The sequence below is a fragment of the Halichoerus grypus genome, chromosome 4 (genome assembly GCF_964656455.1).
Source record: "Halichoerus grypus chromosome 4, mHalGry1.hap1.1, whole genome shotgun sequence".
NCBI classification, from domain to species: Eukaryota; Metazoa; Chordata; class Mammalia; order Carnivora; family Phocidae; genus Halichoerus; species Halichoerus grypus.
This window is the reverse complement of record NC_135715.1, coordinates 146759293-146782504: the sequence shown is the minus strand read 5'-3', so window position 1 is coordinate 146782504 and position 23212 is coordinate 146759293. Positions and strand designations below refer to the sequence as shown.

At 38.1% G+C, this 23212-nt stretch overlaps 1 protein-coding gene across 1 annotated transcript in view; it reads right to left on the bottom strand.

Annotated features, from left to right (window-relative positions):
- The window catches only part of FSIP2 (fibrous sheath interacting protein 2), a 106407-nt gene extending 83601 nt beyond the window's left edge, over positions 1-22806 (bottom strand). Inside the window, exons 1-9 of the mRNA XM_036102270.1 lie at positions 22708-22806; positions 22227-22352; positions 18511-18672; positions 17721-17810; positions 16331-16470; positions 15079-15220; positions 14489-14599; positions 11903-12023; positions 2631-2720 (exon numbers count right to left, since the gene is read on the bottom strand). Coding sequence (XP_035958163.1) covers positions 2631-2720; positions 11903-12023; positions 14489-14599; positions 15079-15220; positions 16331-16470; positions 17721-17810; positions 18511-18672; positions 22227-22352; positions 22708-22806 — 1081 coding nt within the window. The remainder of the gene's footprint in view (positions 1-2630; positions 2721-11902; positions 12024-14488; positions 14600-15078; positions 15221-16330; positions 16471-17720; positions 17811-18510; positions 18673-22226; positions 22353-22707) is intronic.
- Positions 22807-23212: the final 406 nt, after the last annotated feature.

Here is a 23212-nt window from a genome sequence, read left to right as displayed (position 1 = left end):
CAATAATTAAGATAGTGCAGTATTGGCAAAGGGATAGACACATAAATTGATTAATGGAACAGAAAATGAAAAGGTAAATCACAGACTGAGAGAAAATATTTGCAAATCACATATCTGAAAAAGACTTGTATTCATAATATATAAAAAACTCCTTAAACTCAACAGTGAGAAAACCAACCAATTAAAAATGAGCAAAAACTTCAACAGATACTTTACCAAGCAGGGTTTACAAAAGGCGAACACATATGAAAAGATAGTCATCATCATTAGCCATTAAGGAAATGCAAATAAAATCACGATGAGATACCACTACATCTATTAGAATGACTAAAATAAAAAATTGCTGGAATGCGTGGATGGCTCAGTTAGTTAAACATCTGCCTTTGGCTCAGGTCATGATCCTGTGGTTCTGGGATCAAGTCCTGCATCGGGCTCCTTGCTCAGCAGGGAGCCTGCTTCTCCCTCTGTCCACCACTCCCCCTGCTTGTGCTTATTCTCTCTGCCAAATAAATAAATAAAACCTTTTTTAAAAATTGCTGAAAATACTAATGGTAGCAGGACTGCATAGCAAATGGATCTCTCATGCATTACTGATGAAAATGCAAAATATTATAGGCATTCTGGAAAGCAGTTGGACAGCTCTTTATAAACTTGAACATATATACCATATGACTCAACAATCCCTTATTTATACAAAAAGCAGACTAAAAATACTTCTGATTTTTCTATTCATAATCACCAAAACCTGGAAATAACCCAAATTTCCTTCAACTGATGAATGTACACACAAATTCTGGTGCATACATACAATGGAATACTACTCAGCGATTCAAAAGGAGTAAACTATCAATGCATGCAATAACTTGAATAAATTTCGAACACTGAATGAAAGAAGACATTATCAAAATGTCAAATACTATAAGATTCTATTTCTAAGACATGCTTCAAAGGGAAAAGAACTATAGTGACGAAGAACAATCAGTGGTTACCTAGCGTTATTAGTGGGAGGGAGGAATGTATGACAGCAAAAGGAAAGTTTTGGGATGTTGTGATTGTAATGACTGAATCTTACATGATTGTGGTAGAGATCACACAAATCCATACATGTGTTTGGATGCAATTATACAAAAAAAAAAATCCATTTTGCCTTAGATATTTGAAAAAACAAAGTGAACACCTCAGGATCTTTTTGGGAGAAATAAGAAAACAGACACAAGATCAGAAGCAAGAAATACAGGGAATTCAGGGCTCAGAACTCATATTGGAGAGTTGCCAGCTACAAAATGTGGGGCAAATTACCCATAGGACTATAAAAGCTGTGATACTGTACAGAGTTCATACTCAGGGTTCAATGATGAAAAGTAAGAAGGTTTGATTGCAATGACTAGGAGAGAGAGGCACTTCTAATAATATACAATGACTTGTGATGTCACTGATGTATAGTTCTAAGATTCACAAAAAAATGATTCACAAGGCACTCTTAGAGTGAAGACCTCTCACCCCAAGAAAGGTGTCAGTAGAGTTTCAGAATTCATCTTTTAATGGAATGTTTCCCAACTATGCTTAATTAAATTTACAGGTTTGATCCCTGAACAATTGTCACAGACTGGTAGCCTGGTAAGGATGAAAACAGTATTTTCCATCTATCATACTCTCCTAATAGCACTAGAATTTTTGTCATCAGTAAGACCAGTCTGTGTTGCATTAAACACTAGAGTTTTAGAAGATCACTCTGTGTGAGATAACTGCTTTGGAAACTGAAAATTTAGTTTCATTGTCTATATTTAGTGGGGCGGGGGGGCTGGCATTGTCATAATTTTGTATGTTGTAGTAACTCTGGTGTCTTAAAAAAATGTCTTTGAACTTTAAATATAGGACCCATGAAGCTTAGTGTTGAATTAATTCTACCTCAGTGGTCCTGAGAATGGAAGACAGCTTCCACTAAAGCATCCTTGTCACTCCCCAGGTTTCTAAGTCTTGATGAGATTAATCAAATTACCTCATCAGGGAGGAAAGATTTTGGACTTTTTTTTCTTTAGATTTGAACTGATAAGGCCAAAGGAATTTTAACTTTTATACTTTAATTTCTCCCTGGAAACTTGATAGTGGGAGGAGATTCATATTGTTTAATTTTTAACAGTCTCATACTTTTGATAGCGTATTATTTGGGGGAGTTTTATGCTGTAATTTAGGTTCCTGGTTTAATCCAACGAGCCTAATAGACAATATCAAGTAACACAGCATGAGATAAATAATAAATAGGGTTCACAGTGGCTTTGGAGTTAATTTCTGACCCACCTCAGAGTTTTCTAAAATAATTTTGAGCATTATTAAAACTATTTTGCGATTTGTTGGGTTTCATATACTGCTTCTTTAACAGCAATAGACTCTTCATTTGATTTTTCTAAAGTGATGACATAATGTTAAGTTTAGAACACAAAATCAGTAACTAGAAATCAAATTCTGAAAGCAATAGAGATTGTGTCATTATTGGTAAGCATCACTCTATATCAGTCATTTGACAACTGAAAACAGAAGATTTAAGGCATTAAAAGCATTTAAGCAAAAGATGCTATCTCAGTCTTTCCCCAAATTACTACTTAGTATTTCTTATTAAAATATTCAATTACCATATGCTCCTTTACTTGCTGTCTGGTCACCAACAGTGTAAATTAAGTTTTGATTATCATAAGTCTTCTTTTTCTTCTTTGGATAATAAGCTTAAAGAAATGTAATAAAACATGTATTTTTAATAATAGTGATGAAAGAATTACCCAAGATAGACTATTTCTTCATGCCCAAGAAGAAGTGAGCCTTATGCTAATTTGTATGTGGTACTGTGGGGAGGCATTGGACAAAATGGAGAGATGTGAAATGGGAAGACAATTACTCTTGAAATATTATCCTTCAAGTTAAAAGATATACTTGGAGGGACAGAATTTTCTTCTGGTAGAGAGGAAAGCTACACAGAGACCAACTGTAACATGTCATTTCCTATTTGTGGGGGTGCATACCAACATAGCTACTGGCTTGAAACCCACTAGCCCACAGTGACTATTGGAGTTCTTGGATGTGCCTCCCAGCCTGGCATAAGCAACTGTATACATACTCCTCCTTTGTGATAGAGGTAATTGTATTTCCTGTTTCTAATCATTTAAGGAGGGCAAAGGCTCCTCACATCAAGTGTACTCAATTACACTTTCATTAGAGATGTTTTCATTAGAGATATAAAATGTGAGAGTGCTCTATCTCCCCACTGGACCAAATTCACCCTTCCTCTCTCATTCTCTCTGTCTCTCTGAAAAAATGTCTACTTAGTGGAAGATGACAATGTTACTTGGAAGTATAATTCAATTTCATTTGTAAAATAGATATTCTTCTGTCACCTTGATAATATAAATTCCTTTACATCCTCTTCAAAAGAGGGGTTCTGGGGCACCTGGGTAGCTCAGTTGGTTAAGCAGCTGCCTTCGGCTCAGGTCATGATCCCAGGGTCCTGGGATCAAGCCCCACATCGGGATCCCTGCTCAGTGGAGAGCCTGCTTCTCCCTCTGCCTGCTGCTCTGCCTACTTGTGCTCTCTCTCTCTCTCTGTCAAATAAATAAATAAAATCTTAAAAAAAAAGAGGGGTTCTGAGGGAAAAAAAAGATGGCAGAGGAGTAGGGGACCCTACTCCAACTAGTCCCCTGAAGTGAGCTGGCTTTATCTACCAGACCATTCTGAACACCCGTGAAATCAGCCTGAGATGTAAGAAGATAGATCTGGATCTCTACAAACAGAACATCGCTGGCAGTTGATTTTGAGGTATGACACAGGGAGCCATGATTAGGCGGGCAGACACTGGAAGATAAATGGAAACGGGAGGGAGCCTCAGGGATTCTGCACCACTGGAGCACGAAAGCCTCCCACGCTGGGGAACGGGCACAGACTTACAGACTGGTAGCGGCGGGGAAGGGACTTTAGGGCAGCCCCCCCGGACTGAAACCTGGAGCTGCAGGAGCGCATGTGTGAACTGGGGGTGGCTGGCGGTTTTAGAAGCACAGAGGACAAAGACCTGCCTGGACCTGGAAACGAGGACTGGGAGCGCTGCTGAGGGGTGCACAACCCAGGATGCTGTGGTTTTAGCAGCACAGACAGAAACGGAGACAGTGTGTCCTGGAAAGCTCACTGAAGAACAGACTGTGATCTCTCTGCTTGAGGCAGAGGGTTGGAAATGATCTCTTCTGCTCTGACTCTCAGAAGAGACATGGAAAGCCAGCAGGGAAAGCCGCTAGAGAACAAAAGCCCCCCCAAAATCGGTTTTCACTAAGACCATCCCCCCACACAGGGGGCAGGGCAACTCTGCCCAAACAGGGTTGCCTGAGTAACAGCACGGCAGGCCCCTCCCCCAGAAGACAGGCTGGGAAAACAAGAGGCCGACAACCCTAAAGTCCCTATAAAACAGGTGCATCTTGCTTGGCTTGTGATCAATAATTTGGATTCTGTACATTCCCTCAACCACCCCTCAACAGAACGACTAAGAGGAAGAACCCCCCAAATAGGAAGGACTCAGAGACTGTGACTTCTGCTGCAGATTTACAAATGGATATAGATATAAGCAAGATGTCAGAAATAGACTTCAGGGTAACAGTTATGAAGACGATAGCTAGAATGGAGAAATTGATTAATGGCAACATAGAGTCTCTAAGGGCAGAAATGAGAGCTGATCTGGCAGAATTTAAAAATGCTATCAGTGAGATCCAATCTAATCTAGATACTCTAATAGCTAGGGTAAACAAGGCAGAAGACCGAATTACTGATCTAGAAGACAAAATGATAGAAAAGAATGAGCATGAGGAGGCCTGGAAGAAACAGCTTAAAATCCATGAAAACAGAATGAGAGAAATAAGTGACAATATGAAACGTTCCAATGTCAGAATTACTGGCATCCCTGAAGGGGTGGAGAGAGAGGGAGGACTAGAAGATATATTTGAGCAAATCGTAGCTGAGAACTTCCCTAATCTGGGGAATGAAACAAGCATTCATGTCCTAGAGGGAGAGAGGACCCCTCCCAAGATCAAGGAAAACAGGCCAATGCCCTGGCATGTAATAGTAAAACTCGCAAAGCTTAGAACAAAGGAAACCATCTTAAGGGAAGTTAGGGGAAAGAGATTCCTTACGTACACAGGGAAGAACATCAGAATAATGTCAGACCGATCCACAGAGACCTGGCAAGCCAGAAAGGGCTGGCAAGACTATATTCAGGGTACTAAATGAGAATAACATGCAGCCAAGAATACTTTACGAGGCAAAGCTGTCATTTAGAATGGATGGAGAGATGCAGAGCTTCCAAGACCAGCAGAAACTGAAAGAATATGTGACCACTAAGCTGGCCCTGCAAGAAATATTAAAGGGGGTTCTATAAAAGGAGAAAGACCCCAAGAGTGATATACAACAGAAATTTACAGAGACAATCTATAGAAACAAGGTCTTCACAGGCAACATGATGACAATTAATTCATATCTTTAAATCACTCTCAATGTGAACGGCCTAAATGCTCCCATAAAACAGCACAGGGTTGCACGTTGGATAATAAGACAAGACCCATCCATATGCTGTCTACAAGAGACTCATTTTGAACCTAAAGATACATCCAGACTGAAAGTGAAGGGATGGAAATCCATCTTCCATGCCAACGGACCTCAGAAGAAAGCTGGGGTAGCAATTCTTATATCAGACAAATTAGATTTTAAGCTAAAGACTGTATTAAGAGATACAGAGGGACATTATATCATTCTTAAAGGATCTATCCAACAAGAAGATCTAACAATTGTAAATATCTAAGCCCCCAACATGGGAGGAGCCAACTACATAAGCCAACTGTTAACCAAAATAAAGAGACATATTGATAATAATATATTAATTGTAGGAGACCGCAATACTCCACTCTCAGCAATAGAGAGATCATCTAAGCCGAAAATCAACAAGGAAACAAGAGGTTTGAATGACACACTGGACAGATGGACCGCATAGATATATACAGAACATTCCACCCTAAAACAACAGAATACTCATTCTTCTCGAGTGCACATGTAACTTTCTCCAGAATAGACCACATACTGGGTCATAAATCAGGTCTCAAATGATACCAAAAGATTGAGATTATTCCCTACATATTCTCAGACCATAATGCTTTGAAACTGGAACTCAACCACAAGAAAAATTTGGCAGAAATTCAAACACTTGGAAGCTAAAGACCACTCTGCTTAAGAATGTTTGAGTCAACCAGGAAATCAAAGAACTTAAACAACTCATGGAAATTAATGAGAATGAAAACACATTGGTCCAAACCCTATGGGATACTGCAAAGGCCGTCCTCAGGGGGGAAATACATAGCCATCCAAGCCTCACTCAAAAAAATAGAAAAATTCCGAATTCACCAACTAACTTTACACCTTAAAGAACTAGAGAAAAAACAACAGGGGCGCCTGGGTGGCTCAGATGGTTAAGTGTCTGCCTTCGGCTCAGGTCATGATCCCAGGGTCCTGGGATCGAGCCCCACATCAGGCTCCCTGTTGAGCGGGGAGCCTGCTTCTCCCTCTCCCTCTGCCTGACACTCCCCCTGCTTGTACTCTCTCTCTGTCAAATAAAAAATAAAAAAAAAATCTTAATAAAAAAAGAAAAAACAACAAATGATGCCTAAGCCACACATTAGAAGAGAAATAATTAGGATTAGAACAGAGATCAATGAAATAGAAACCAGAAATACAGTAGAGCAGATCAACGAAACTAGAAGCTGGTTCTTTGAAAGAATTAGTAAGATCGATAAACCTCTGGCCAGACTTACCCAAAAGAAAAGAGAAAGGACCCAAATTAATGAAATTATGAATGAAAGGGTAGAGATCACAACTAACACCAAGGAAACAGAAACAATTATTAGAAATTATTATTAGCAACTATATGCCAATAAATTAAGCAACCTTGAAGAAATGGATGCCTTCCTGGAAACCTATAAACTACCAAGACTGAAACAGGAAGAAATTGACAACCTGAATAGACCAATAACCAGTAATGAGATTGAAGCACTGATCAAAAACTTCCCCAAAAACAGGAGTCCAGGACCTGATGGATTCCCTGGGGAATCCTACCAAACATTCAAAGAAGAAATAAACCTATTCTCCTGAAGCTGTTTCAAAAAATAGAAATAGAAGGGAAGTTTCCACACTCATTCTATGATGCCAGCATTACCTTGATTCCCAAACCAGGCAAAGACCCCATCAAAAAGGAGAATTTCAGACCGATATCCCTGATGAAGATGGATGCCAAAATTTTCAACAAAATCCTAGCTAATAGGATCCAACAGTACATTAAAAGGATCATCCACCACGATGAAGTGGGATTTATTTTTGGGATGCAAGGGTGGTTCAACATTCGCAAATCAATCAATGTGATAGAACACATTAATAAGAGGAGACAGATGAAGCATATGGTCCTCTCAATTGATGCAGAAAAAGCATGTGAGAAAATACAATATCCTTTCCTGATTAAAACTCTCCAGAGTATAGGATAGAGAGAACATTCCTCAATTTCATAAAAACCATCTATGAAAAACCCACAGTGAATATCATTCTCAATTCCCTTAAGATCGGGAATACGACAGGGATGCCCACTCTCACCACTATTGTTCATCATAGTACTAGAAGTCCTAGCAACAGCAATTAGACAACAATAAGAAATAAAAGGTATTCAAATCGGCAAAGAAGAAGTCAAACTCTCTCTCTTTGCAGATGAGATGATACTTTATGTGGAAAACACAAAAGAGTCCACACCCAAATTACTAGAACTCATACAGCAATGCAGTAATGTGGCGGGATACAAAATCAATGCACAGATATCAGTTGCTTTCTTATACACTAACAATGTAACTGTAGAAAGAGAAATTAGAGAATCTATTCCATTTACAATAGCACCAAAAACCATAAGATACCTGGGAATAAACCTAACCAAGAGGTTAGGATCTATACTCTAGGAACTTCAGAACATTCATGAAAGAAATTGAAGAAGACACAAAAAGATGGAAAAACATCCCATGCTCATGGATCAGAAGAATAAACGTTAAAATGTCTATGCTGCCCAGAGCAATCTATACCTTCAATGCCATTCCTGGAACAAACAATCCTAAAATTTGTATGGAACCAGAAAAGACACCGAATCACCAAGGAAATGTTGAAAAAGAAAAACAAAGCTGGGGGCATCACGTTGCCTGATTTCAAGCTATATTACAAAGCTGTGATCACCAAGACAGCATGGTACTGGCACAAAAACAGACACATAGACCAATGGAATAGAACGGAGAGCCCAGATATGGACCCTCAACTCTATGGTCAACTAATCTTTGACACAGCAGGAAAAAATATCGAATGGAAAAAGACAGTCTCTTCAATAAATGGTGCTGGGAAAATTGGACAGCTATATACAGAAGAATGAAACTCGACCATTCTCTTACACCATACACAAAGATAAACTCAAAATGGATGAAAGACCTCAATGTGACACAAGAACCCATCAAAAATCCTAGAGGAGAACGTAGGCAGTAACCTCTTCAACATCAGCCACAGCAACTTCTTTCAAGACACGTCTCCAAAGGCAAGGGAAACAAAAGCGAAAATGAACTTTTGGGATTTCATCAAGATAAAAAGCTTCTGTATAGCAAAAGAAACAGTCAACAAAACTAAGAGGCTACCCATGGAATGAGAGAAGATATTTGCCAATGACACTACAGTCAAAGGGCTAATGTCCAAGATCTATAAAGAACTTCTCAAACTCAGCCCCTAAAAAACGAATAATCAAGTCAAAAAATGGGCAGAAGATATGAACAGACACTTTTCAAAAGAAGACATACAAATGGCTAATGGACACATGAAAAAATGTTCATCATCATTAGCCATCAGGGAAATTCAAATCCAAACCACACTGAGATACCACCTTACTCCAGTTAGAATGGGAAAAATTGACAAGGCAAGAAACAACAAATGTTGGAGAGGTTATGGAGAGGGGGGAACCCTCTTACACTGTTGATGGGAATGTAGGTTGGTACAGCCACTTTGGAAAACAGTGTGGAGGTTCCTCAAAAAATTAAAATAGAGCTACCCTACGGCCCAGAAATTGCATTCCTGGGTATTTACCCCAAATATACAGATGTAGTGAAAAGAAGGGTCATATGCACCCCAATGTTCATAGCAGCAATATCCACAATAGCCAAACTGTGGAAAGAGCCGAGATGCCCTTCAACAGATGAATGGATAAGGAAGATGTGGTCCATAAATTCAATGGAACATTACTCAGCCATCAGAAAGGATGAATACCCAACTTTTACATCAACATGGATGGGACTGGAGGAGATTATACTGTGTGATAAGTCAAGCAGAGAAAGTCAATTATCATATGGTTTCACTTATTTGTGGAACATAAGGAATAGCATGGAGGATATTAGGAGAAGGAAGGGAAAAATGAAGGGGGGAAATCGGAGGGGGAGATGAACCATGAGAGACTATGGATGCCGAGAAACAAACTGAGGGTTTTAGAAGGGGTGGATGGATTAGCCTGGTGATGGGTATTAAGGAGGGCACATATTGCATGGAGCACTGGGTGTTATATGCAAACAATGAATCATGGAACACTACATCAAAAACTAATGATGCACTGTATGGTGACTAACATAACATAATAAAAAAATAAAAATTAAAAAACAAAAGAGGGGTTCTGAGGTAACAAAGGTCTAAAATGTCTACTTGAAACTCTTTTCCTATTAAATGAGACAGTTATCAGTTGAAGATGTAGGGATGTATATTGTTACTAAAGTGGTTTCTTTTTTTTAAAGGTTTTATTTTTTTATCTGAGAGAGAGAGAGAGTGAGAGGGAGAAGGAGAAGGAGAGAGAATCTGAAGCAGACTCTGCACTGAGCACAGAGCCTGATGTAGGGCTTGATCCCACAACCAGGAGATCATGACCTGACCTGAAACCAAGAGTCAGACGCTTAACTGACTGAGCCACCCAGGCGCCCCTAAAGTGGTTTCTTTTCTGAAGCATGAGATTGTTGTCATTATATCAATGAGCTGAATAGATTGAATTAGTCCATTTAGCAAATATATATTTTATATACACACACATACATACATACATATAGTGCTATTTGTTCTGTGAACACAAAAGTGGGAGTTAGAATATTATGGGTGATTAAGACAGTGGGAAGTATGTAATAAGTGTATGGAGAATGATACAAAGAACTATAAAGGATTCAAAGGAGAAGGATCTTCTTTTCTTTTTTTTTTTTAAAGATTTTATTTATTTATTTGACAGAGAGAGAGCACAAGCAGGGGGAGCTGCGGGCAGAGGGAGAGGGAGAAGCAGGCTTCCTGCTGAGCAGAGAACCCGATATGGGGCTCGATCCCAGAACCCTGGGATCATGACCTGAGTCGAAATCAGATTCTTAACCAACTGAGCCACCCAGGTGCCCCAGAGAAGGATCTTCCAATTAGGGTTATTAAGAAAGACTTCGTGGAGTGTCATTTATAGTGGAGCTAAAAGAATTGTGGGATAGGGATAGATGGACAGTGAGCACATCACTCCAGGCTAAGAAAATTGGACAAAGACTGGCACAGAAGAAAAGTTACTTGTGTTTTAGGAATGGTCAGTAGTCTCGTTTGATTGGACAATGAAATAAATTGAGAGCTTACTATGGGCCAGAGCTTTTGAGATTTTATGAGAATTTAGGAATAGTATTTTTGTTTTCAGATGATGAAACTTAGCTCAAAGAGGTTAAATAATTTGTCCAAGCTATTTACATGGCTAGATAATGGGAAAGCAGGGTTTGGACTTCAGCAGTTTGGCTCCAGAGCCTATGCACATCACCCTTAGATCATAGCTTCCTTCTTCCAGGAGGTAGTGTGAAATAAAGCTGAAAAGTTAGGTTTGGGTTGGGCTCTAGATGGTGATGAATGGTTGCCTCAAAAGTCTGAGCTTCATTTAAGAGGTAATGGGAATCTTTACATTTTGGGGCTGGAAGAAAGCCTCAGAACAGATTTAAAGTCTAATTAGTAGCAGCATGAAAAATGGATTTGAAGTAGGTAGAAAAAAGAGCCAATGGAGACTAGTTAGTAATCTACTGGAGAGATGCAAGGAGGCTCTCACCTAAAAACAGGATTGATGGGATAGAGATAGGATTGATGGGATGGAAGATGATCTTACTCTTTCCTAATACTACTTAGTCATGATAATTAAAGCAAGTTTACATTTTTGCATTCTGGCCATGAAATTGTAATTAATATCATTAATTAATTTAATTTAATAAACTCACTATTTTTTATAATGTTATAAATTAAAAAAAGCTGGTAGAGATTGGGCATAGAAAAGTCATAACTGGATGCCCCTCCTTTAAACTCATTTCCTTCTTTTTTCTTTCCTTCCTTACTTTCCCTTCTTCTCTACTTCCTCCCTTCCTTATTCCCCAACCTCCTGCCCCCCTCCCCCCCCCCCCGCCGTTCTCTTCTGATATTGTCCTTTCTGGCTGGCAACATAGTAGATCACCATGTTGGTATACAATAGCAATTATCTTACACACGAGTTTTTAAAGTTTCAGTAGCAAAAAAATACATTATTTTTATTATATGTAATTTGGTTAGAACTACAGCATAGGCAAGCTTGTCTACTGAACCACTTGATAAGATTATTTTACTTTGTTTTAATTTTTGCATATGTCTGCTTTTCAAGTTGAACTGTCATAGAGAAATGCCTAGAACTGTGCCTAGCACAAAGCAAATAGCAATTGTAAGCAAACAGAATTTTACAAAAGGATTTTTAAGTAAATATATAAATAAGCATTTTCTACATAGCTCTATCAGCTTTTAATATTCTCACGTTCACAGTATGTTCCATCTTGTCCTCTGTAATGAAATGTGTCATTTCTCATCTCTTCTCCTTTAAAGCTGTCTTCTTGCATTTTTTGTAAATGATAAGCCATTTTTTTCTCTAGAAGGGCTTGTTTCTAAAATATTAATATATATATATATAAGTTAACATCAGCTTCCTGTTTAAAAATGCAAGACAAATATTTAAAATGTGAGAGTGTATATTGGAAATCAACAGTCACTCCTGTCTTGTGACTTGTAAAGTTACATGGTACAGATTTCCATCTGTGATAAAACATGAAAACTTAGATACAGTTACCTCACTGTATACCTTCAGGAAACTGGTCCAGTCACAGATGAGGTAGGGTTTCTTAATCATAGTTATCCTGCAGAGCTTAGGCAATTTCTAAATCATCTTCAATGGGAGGGATTCCTGAGTAACTTAACCCAAAACACCCAGGCCTACCAGAGATACACATAATATATAAAATGTGACTTCCTTTTGTGAACCTCTGGGCTAATATTGACCCTGGATGTCTCAGAAAGGAAGAAACTGCACAGAGAAAGAACCCTAGGGATCCTCAAAGGGTTCCCTTGAGTATTCGGCAACAGATGCATCCGTACAGGTGTGTGAGGAAACTAAGCAAGGCCACACAAAGGACAGTACTAGAGGATTAGAGAGAACAGTGCTTGGCACCTGTCTATCACGCCTATTTTCACCAGCCACTCTGGAAGAACTTCGTAAGTCATAGGGTGTTGTGTAGAGTTCTAAAATGGGTCTTGCTTCTAGGACTAGGGAATAACTAGTCTCAGATTAAACATGGCTCTGGCCCCTCTAACAAATCTTAAAAAGCATGACCTATAACAATCAAACTGTTTCCAAAGAAATTATTTACATTCAAGAAAAAAGCTAAAGGATATTTAAAAGAATATGAAAATATTCAGCACCCAAAAAGTAAAATTCACCATATCTGGCATCCAATCAAAGAGTACCAAGCATAAAAAGCAGGGAAATATAACCCATAAAATGAGTGATCAATCAATCAATCAATCAAAATTGACCCATAATGACACAAATGTTAGAATTAAAGATAAGAATATTAAAACACAATTGTATTCCATATATTTACAAGGTAAAGAAAAGACATATAACATATAAAAGGGAAGAGAATCAATTTTTTAAATGTATGAGATGAGTAATATGAGATATGCATTAATAGTAAAATAGACATTGCAGAAGAAGAGATTAATTAATGCAAATTTAGGAAAAGAAACCATTCAAAAGGAAACAATGAGGAAAAAAAAGTTACAAAATGAAAAGAGTATCAGCGAGGTGTGGAACAATATCAAGCAGCCTAATATGCCTGTAGAGAAGAGAGAAAGGGCAAAATAAATATTTGATAATAATGTCCATTATCATTTTCTCTATTCTATGTTATAACAGAGGTTATAGTCAGTTCAATCAGGCAAAAAAAAAAAAAAAAGAAAAATGCATTCACATCCAAAGAGAAGAAATAAAACCACCTTTATTTGTAGGCAACATAATCATTTATGTAGAATATCAACTGGCATCTAGAAATAAATTACTAGAATAAGTGATTTTGTCAATGCAAGATACAAGATGAATATAAAAAATTGCTTTTCTATATACTAACATCAAATAATCAGAATTTGAAATTAAAAATACCAATTATAATAGCATAAAAATTATGAAATACCTAAGGATGAATCTATCAAATCTATCAAAAGAAGTAAGACCTGTAAACTGCAAAAATTAAGGAAACCTAAATAAATGGAGAGAGATATTTGGTTCATGAGTTGGAAGACTCAATATTATCAAGACATCAATTGTGCCCAAACTGACCTATAGAATCAACATAATTCTAATCAAAATCTTGGTGAGATTTCTTTGTAGAAATTGAAATGCTGATTCTAAAATTTATATTGAAATGTAAAGGGCTTAGATTAGCCAACACAACTTTAAAATAGAAAAACAGACTTAGAAGGTTAGCACTACTGATTTAAAGAACGATTAAAGGTATAATAATCAAGACAGTATAATAGACAAATAGGTCAAAGAGCAGAAAAGAGTCCAAAAATCAGTCTATACAACTGATTTTTGATAAAGATGCAAAGGCAAAAAATCTTTTAAAGATTTCGATAACTGTAATTTAAGCACATACTTTGGAGTAAAAAAAAATATATATATATATAATTGACATTATATATAGAGACATTATATACATAAAACATCAATCTCAAAAAGATTACAATACTAAGAAGTATACAGCAATGAATTGAAAACCTCTTGTATTAAAACACAATTCAAAAGAAACAATTTAGAATAACTCCATTGGAAATATCTAGAATTCAAATAGCTCTGCCAATAACCTGGCTCAAGTAGCCTGTGGCATGACCATGCCTACCATCAGTGGTCATGTCTAATGGGCACTCCCAGTGCCAGAACTTGTTCCATTGCACTAGTTGCATATCATTTGGGGTAACTGGTCCATTGTTATCTCACAGAGTGTACTCCCAAATATCAAAACTGGCAAAAGCTTCTCTTCAAACAGCCCCAGTTAGAGGTTAAAGCTCACCCTACCTTCCTGTCACTCTCCTCTCTGCTTCTACGCCGTTGTTCCTCTATCCTAGCTTCTCTTTTAACATCTTCTCCAATCCTTGTCAGAAGTAACATCTCTTTTGTCTTCCATTCCTAGAAAGTATGAATGTTACTATACTCAGTATGTGTTCACAGTAAACCTTTCTGTTTTTTCCACCACCAACAAGCAAATTAGAATAAGTAAGGGGCCTAACAGAAATCAGGCCAAGCATAATTAAAGTCATACACTGGGTTTAGGATGGCCTTTTCTTACACATTCCTATTAGGAATGCAGGTATGGTTATTTTTTTACTAAAGCTAAATTTAAAAAATTTTCCACCCTACAATGAGGACTTTTGGGGAGTTAAATAGTGTCTAGCAACTTTCACAATCATCACTTTAATAGTAGATATTGGCTCATACAGTTTGTGGTCAGCCTCATTATTTTATGTAACAACTTGGAAAAAAGATTAATGTGGATAAATGATTCAGACCTGAAATGACTTCAAGAAGTATGATGGAGAGGTAAATTACTTACAAATGAAACAACTGTTCACAATTTTTCTCTAAATATTTTGAATTTGTTATCTCACCTCTTCAATTTTTCTACGAAGACTAAGTTTTCTCCTTGTGTATTCTCGCTGTCGTCTTTCTTCTCTATCCATCCGAAGTAGGCGTTGCTCTTCTGCTGTGTGCTCAAGTTGTTCTAATTCCCTATTTATCATATCCAAATATCTAAGTAAAAGTACAAATACAAGTAAAGGTGAATTGGCTATTTCCCTTATGATGGCATCATCTCTGCTTTGATATTCTCAAACCAACTTCTTGCTTGCTTTTTATTTCTTAAGCCACAGGAATTTTACAGTTTCTCTATCAGCTCTGCTCATGGACCTTCAAGCCAGCCTGACCCACCAACTCACTTTACTCCTTATACAAATCTCCCTATTATATAAGTATCTGTTATGGCACAGCCAATGGTAAAATGTGGAGCAAATTGATTAAAAACATTTTACACAGTAAGTATTCATAACTTTGTACATTTGGGAATATGGGTTTGCAAAGAAGCCTAAAGTAACTGAAACACTGACTTCAAATCTGGGAAAAAAAAACAGATCTGAGTTTCCTAATAAAAAGATGTATACTGGGTCCATTGTAATTTACAAGACCTTGAACAAATCTTCCATCTGTAGTCTGGGTCTCTAGTATGTCAATCTGTTTTATGGACCTACTATGAAATTGAACTATGGAATATAGAAAGTTAGGCACTGCAGCCTCTCTCACTTCAATGAAGGAGGAGGAAAAAGACCAATAATATCCCTTCACTTCCTAAGAAATGGTCTTGGTCATGGAATGGTAACGATTGAACGTTAGTAGGTAATATCTTAGTTTAGAGAACGACAGTTTAGAGACGATGCATATTTATACTGGCATTAGATAAAGTTTCCTTTTTTGAATTTTCACTAACTTCCTCAAACTTAATGCTATCAGTCCTTAAAGATGATCATAAGAAGCTACCGTAGAAGCGTGTGCTAAAGATACTTTCCCTCCATCTACTACAATTGGAAGGACTTTGGATCTGATTTTGTTCTTCCAGTTATCAGCTTAGATTATCTTTTGGACTCACAACAACCCTGTCTTCTCTGGTAGAAATTTCTCTTTATAGCCTTGCCACCACAATTTCCCAATTCCCGTACCTCTTGGTCTCTTCCTCTCCATAGTGGGAACAATTGTGGAGTTAAATAGTGTCTAGTTCTCTAAAAATCCTACCTTCAATTCTTTCTAGTATCTTCCTACATATTTGGGTCCACAATATATAAATGAAATATGCATTAACTTCAATCTTACCTGTGCCTTATTAATCGTTCCTGGTCCTTAATAGATTGGGTGCCTTCCTGTAACAACCAATTTTGGAACCGTGCAACATCAGAACGTCTAGGTATTTGACTGTTTTCCTGTAGTCTATTTACTTGCTTTGCAAGCATTTCCTATTAAGAAAAGTGTGTTATAATATACACATATACATAAATGTATGTAAATTTGACTATGTATATGTAAAATCTTCTTTTTACATTCTCAGAAATAAAACTGTCCTATCATATGCTTAGTAAAATTCCTGTACTTTGTGAATAGCTAATTCTGCTTAACTGCATTTAAACCTATTGTAGACAAGGACAACCAACCCAAAATAAAGATGTCTTTCTCTGAAAATGAATGATAAATATTTCATCTTATTTTTCTATCCATTCTGAAAAAAATAAATGATAATAAGGAGGGAGGGGAGGAGAAGCTCTACGCAGAAGGAGGAAATTGGGTAAAATACAGAACATTTAATAGTATAGGGAAGTCATTATCATTTCTCTACAACTCTCTCTTTTTTAAGATTTATTTATTTATTTTAGAGAGAGAGCATGAGTGCACAAGTAGGGGGAGGGAAAGAGGGAGATAATCCTCAATCAGACTCTGCACTGAATGCGGAGCCCAACATGGGGCTCAATCCCACCACTCATGAGATCATAACCTGAGCCAAAACTAAGAGTCAGATGCTCAACCCACTGAGCAACCCAGGCACCCCTCTACATAACATTTGAACATAAATTTGTAAATGTACATGTACACACACATTTCTCATTTTTATCCAACTCTCTTGACCGTAAAACCTGAATTCACTCATGCACACGTGCATATGTGTACACACTCACACAAACTTTTTGAGTCAAAAATTGAAAGGAAGTCACTATCTATACCCACTCTACACCAAACCATTCCACTTCATTTTTAAGAACAACATTTTTTATTGAATGAACACAGCTGCATGTGTGTGGGTACACATACACAGTGTACATGTTCTTCCAGTCACCTACAGGACATGGTAATTATTCATACTCCTCCTCTCCTGTTATGCAAGCTGTTTTGGGGGCTCCAGCTGAAGAATCTTGCTGCCACAATAGACTCTTCCTATTGCTCTTAGCTCAGGTAGAAATGACATATCTGAGTAGTAATTTAATTGCTAAATTATGCAAGCTACTATTGGCATATTAATAGATAACTTGGTCCCTTTTCTTTTCTTGGCTTAATATAGCAACCTCAAAATATTATTTATTCCTCTTCTAAATTTTAATTTGGAAAAAGTAGTTTGTCAGAATTAAAGGTAAAAATATATGAAAATATTTTGCATACAAATAAAGCTTTCTTCCAAACCCTATGAAAAGAAACCAAATTTAAGTATTTAACTTACTTGATCTCTTATATAGTTTCTTTCAAAGTCTAACTTTAAACTGGTAAGATATTGCCTGTACTTATTCAAGTCCTTCAAGGTACATACAATCTAAAAAACAAAACAACAGTAATGACAAAAATATATAAATACAAATATTTAAAAATCATAGCAATTACTTTCCTAGGAAAAATAGTAATACCATACCATTTGATAATATTTTGGTATTAAGAGTAATAAATTGCTAACGATTTTGTAAGCAGTAACTCTCTACAACGTTTAATCAACAGGAAATTTCTATCCAGATAACATTACTTTATTAATATGCATCATGATAGGGGATTTAGTACATACAACTGGAGTTATTAAAAGAAAATACTAATGTAATAATAATGTTTGATCCCAATAAGAATATAGTCCATCAAGATTCCATCAGGCTGATTTTACTAGGTTCCTATTTTGTCTCAAGTTTTTAAAAAGCTTATGGGACGTAATCCTTGACAAGCATACAGTGACATTAGAGACAGAGAAAGAGGACTATGGTACATTTGGAAATACCTTTACATCCTGAAATTATTTGGTAATCATCTTTTGATATCATAAAGAAAAAAGGTGAGGGAAGAAGTAGTTTCATTTAGAAAAAACTACTGTCTGGTTTCCCTTGACCCAAATGCTGAGTAATTTATGAAATTTCCCATTATTTCTCATGACCAAGTTAAAGGTGATACAGACCCCCCAGTGAGGTACAGAAGCAAGCTTTATCAAGTCTTGGAGGTTTGCAATGATTAAAAAGAATTAATCTTCAACCCACTTTATTATTGCTGGTGATATAGCCTCCTTTCTTTAATCTTCTCAGGATATCTTTGCGCTTATAGTATGCTCTTAAATGTGGATCATGAAGACTTTTATATTGGTTTTCCAAAAGTCGACAATAAGGATCAGTCAGGTTAAAACCGTAAGAAGGTCGAAAAAGCTGCAAACACAGATTTTAAAATATTATAAGGGTAAAGCTAATGAATTTCACTTTTAAATGTCAATCTATTGAAATGACTAGACTGTTCACTGAAAATAAAGCAGGCGAGAAGAATTTGAAGTGGGGAAGAACTGGCAACAGAAAGATTTGGATTAGGCAACATAAATTTATTATCCTGACTTCTTTTTCCCCACTGACCTGACTTATTCTAAAAACCTTCCCTCACTCAATTAATTCCTCCCCTGATCACTATCAGTCCCTGGCCCTGAGTCACAGAAGAAAGGAAAAGAAAAGAAAGGAACTAGGATAAAATTTGTTTTAATGTATAAAGAAAGTGAAAGCTATGATTCTTCCTTTTCCTTTTCCCACTTCCAAGTCAAAGTACTCACTACGTTTAAAAGGATAAAGGGATAATATTAATTATGATTATCTCAGTAATCTGAAAATGAAGAAAATAGAAAGTCTTTCACCAAGATTCATGGAAACTTAAACCAAAAAAGTAGAAGTAAAACTCAGATGTTAAAGATAATGAATAGGTGGCGCCTGGGTGGCTCAATCGTTAAGCATCTGCCTTCGGCTCAGGTCATGATCCCAGGGTCCTGGGATCGAGTCCCACATCGGGCTCCCTGCTCCGCGGGAAGCCTGCTTTTCCCTCTCCCACTCTCCTTGCTTGTGTTCTCTCTCTTGCTGTGTCTCTCTCTGTCAAATAAATAAACAAAATCTTTAAAAAAAAAAAGATAATGAATAAAGGTTATTGTGTTAGGGTCTTATTTAAGGCAAGAAACCCAGTAGTCTCTGAGAGCACTACAGTTAGGAAAAAAATCAAGGTCTGTATTATAAAGTTCAACATATTGAAGAACCAATTATAAAAGATATTAATAAGGATTGAGGTTTCTTCATATGTGTAAAGACCAAATACAACCTTATACAGTAGTCATTAGCATATAAAAGGAAAATATCAGCTAATAGTCCTGTTTCTCTGTTACATTAGAGGAAACAGCTGAATTATCTCATCTCGTTTGTAAATTAAAACATTACCAAAGTGAGGTGTGTGTGTGTGTGTGTGTGTGTGTGTGTGTGTGTGTGTGTGAGTTCCGAGCCCATTTTTCAATGGCAGGATGGTGAAAATGGGTTTTGGGGAACCTCTGAAAGGGAAAAAGTAGAGGATGTAAGTAGGTGTGGAAGTTGTCCTAATATTGCCTTTGCATTCTTTCTTTTTGCTTTCCTTTAATTTTTTGTGGTGAGAAAAATGGAAGTTTTAGTCTAAAGTACAGTCAAAGCAGTACTTGGCTCAAGTGAAAGGCAACTGGAATGTGTGGAAGATGTGGCAAACCTGAGAGCACCTGACCTGTTTGCAGGCATTCAATTCCATTGATAAGCCCCCATGCATTGTGCACCAATCTAGATCTGGCTGCAGGTACTAGTTCGTGACCTCTGTGTTCAGCCTGGCAGTAGCCACCTCAGTCAGATTCTGAACACTAAGGAGCCTGGCTGGGTGGCACTCTATAAAGAACTCCCTCAAGCTATAGGTGGGAGGATGTTTCATATACGGGCAAAGGGGCAGATTGGAGGAATATGATAGGATGCTAGCTTTCATTTTCCATTTAAAAGCTTCCTTGATAAATTTCTGACTTCTTGCTTAACACAAGGCTTCAATCTCTTCCAAGGGCATACTTCATAAAGCAAAATTCCCTAATTACTAATGTTTCCCTGAGAAGGCAAAGAAAAGAATCTCTTAGGAGTGTGTCTTGAATTCAGTGAGACCAGGTATAAAGCCCATACCTTTTCTGTAAGGGAAACAATCAACAATTGTGACTCAAGAATGGATTGATTTTTTTTTTTTTTTAAGACGTTGACATTTAGCTGTCAACATCTCTTAGCTGTTGAACTTCAGCTGTGATGGTAGTATGTTTCTCAAGACCAAACTTGGGCTAATTACCTGTAAATAAGGAACACCTTTTAGACATATCCATTCATTAGAGCCAGGGTATGCATTCTGTTGTCAAAGTGATTGGTTTTTTTTAAAAAAAAAACCCTAAAAGTGTAAACATAAAAAATCACTTTATTGAGGAGATAGTACTGAAAGAAAAAGAAGGATTTCACAAAGTCAGTCTTCAGGGAAATAGTCTGGTGCTTGATTATGATTAAATGAAGATAGTTTGGGGGGAATGAATCTAATAAAGAATAGAGAGAACATCTTTTAAAAAAGTAGTTGGCAAGTGAATTAATGTTTGACAGAAATGGTAATTCAGCAAACAGTGTATTTGACTAAACAGTTGAAAGACAGGGCTAAGTTTATACCCTGAAGAGTTTTCAAGCATGGTTTAGGAAAGCTAGTTTGTTTGGATGTGACTCAGCCAAACAGTGTGAGGTGGCTTATTTTTTGTTAGCTTGCTCTATTCTAGTGGAACAAAGGGAAATTATATATTTCCCAGAAACAAAACTTTAAGTGATCATGTTTATTAGGCAAGTATCAAATACCAAGAGGCCCTACTAATTTCTGATGACATCATAGATAGAAGGAGGGCACAAGGGTCACTCGGAATTCTTTCTTGTAAAATTTTTTGCACTATTGATCAAAGCAACCACTCAAAAAAAGAAATGTACTGAACCTCCTTCAGCATTAGTCACTGGGTCAAAGGCTGGGGAGGTTTGAGGGTAGAGGTAGCGCTGAGGACTAAGAATATGAAAGAGTTTGAGGGAAGCACACTCTACCCCAGTATGATTTACATTATAAAATTATAATTATAAAATTATAGCATTGAGTAAAATTACACAAACCAAGGGCAATGCAAATTTTAAGGAAATATAAGCTAATTGGGGGCTGTAATAGTTCAGAAAGAATCTTGAAAGATGGTTCAAATTCACAGATTGGGCAGAAGAGGAAAGAATATGTCAGGTTTGGGAAGCAAGGTGAACAAAGGCACAGAAATTTTAACATGGTATGTGTGAGTAAGGCATAAAATACCCCAGGTGGAAGGAGCTGAGGCTCTCGATGAGAGAAAAGACTGGATGAGGAGGTTGGGGCAAATCATGGAGTCATTAGTTAAATACTAAACATGTTAACTTATTTCAACTTCACTGTTTTCTCACTTAGTGTGTGAAATAGAATGCAGCACAAACAAAAGTCATAGAAAAGTGTTCTGTAATGAGAGTTTTGTCCAAGTTATTATTGGTTAAAGTCATAACACAATTAAATGGCCAGCTAGCACCAATAATCTTTCACCTTTCAACCAAATATTTTTCTAACAAAATCTCACTAAATAGGTATAAAGTTATTATAAAGAAAAGTTAATATGGTTCTATAAATTATAAATTAAGGCAGAACTAAGAATCTAAACTTTCTAGCCCAAGATTCTGAGACTATACTAGATGAAGTTGCTTCGTATGCATCCTAAACAATATCTTAGGTTAGATGTGGGGTTGGTTATTTTTTTCCTGTGTATGGTAGTGCAAATTCCCCTAATGGACTTTGTATGATGTAGTGCCTGAGTCTAACAGCAAATAGAAAAGAGCAAAGAAAACCAACGTAAGACCATTAAAAATTACTTTACCTTTTCACTTAACTTCGTAGTATAGTATAAAGTTTTGCTTCCTGGGATCATAGGCAGCTTGACCCCAAGAGGCAGATCCAGTAGTTGACCCGCTCCGACCCCTGGTAAGTGGGTTTTGTGCACGCCCTGTCAGATGCAATTGGAGAGTTTGGCCTTTCCTTTCAGTATTAGATATGAGGCCAATCTACTCCTACTCCAATCAAGAGTCATACAGTCAGGGTCGAAGGCTCCCGCCCTACCACACAGCCCTGAAGACCTCCTCCCGCCTCCCGCTTCCCGCTTCCCGGGCCACCCGCTTCGCAGCTGCGCCACAGCCAGTTGCGGCCCCAGCAGCCGAGAGCACTTCCACCCGCCGCCCGCACGAGGGCGCCAGAAGCGGGCGGTTAGGAACCGCGCGGCCCGTCTGTGGCTCTCCCTGCCCCGGCCCCAGAGGGCCGGAAGCCCGTCGGAGGACCACGACGCCAGGCTGGCTGCCACTCACGTCTCCGCATTCCTGGCTGTCCGCGGCCAGGCTACTGGTGGCCGTCTTGGTGGCAGCGATGTTGGCAGCCTTGGAGCAGGCGCTGAGGTACAGCTCCATCGCCGGCCCGGGCCCCTCTGCCCCTCTCCGCCCTCCCCTGGCCCCTTCCCTCGCACCCCTTTCCCCGTCGTCGTCCCTCCGTTGCGACTGGACCCGGAATGGCCAGTACCCCGCGTCCGCGAGGCCTCACCCTCGCGGCGTTCCAGACTCCGAACTTGGGGGCCGCAGACAGGTGGTGCCCTCCCGAGGGCTGGTCCCAGATGCTTGGGCGTGCAGCGCCCGGGATTTGGGGAAATCAGTTCTAGGGGCCTGGTCTATGAGGGCTGCAGTTGAAATACCGTTTCTCTCAGAATCCAGCACCCCTCAGTCATACCAAACCCAACTCCAAACTTTGAAAGCTTTGCGGGAGGGTAGCTGGCTAATTTCTCCTGGCCTCCGAGGAGCTATGGTTTGGCCGGGGTAGGGC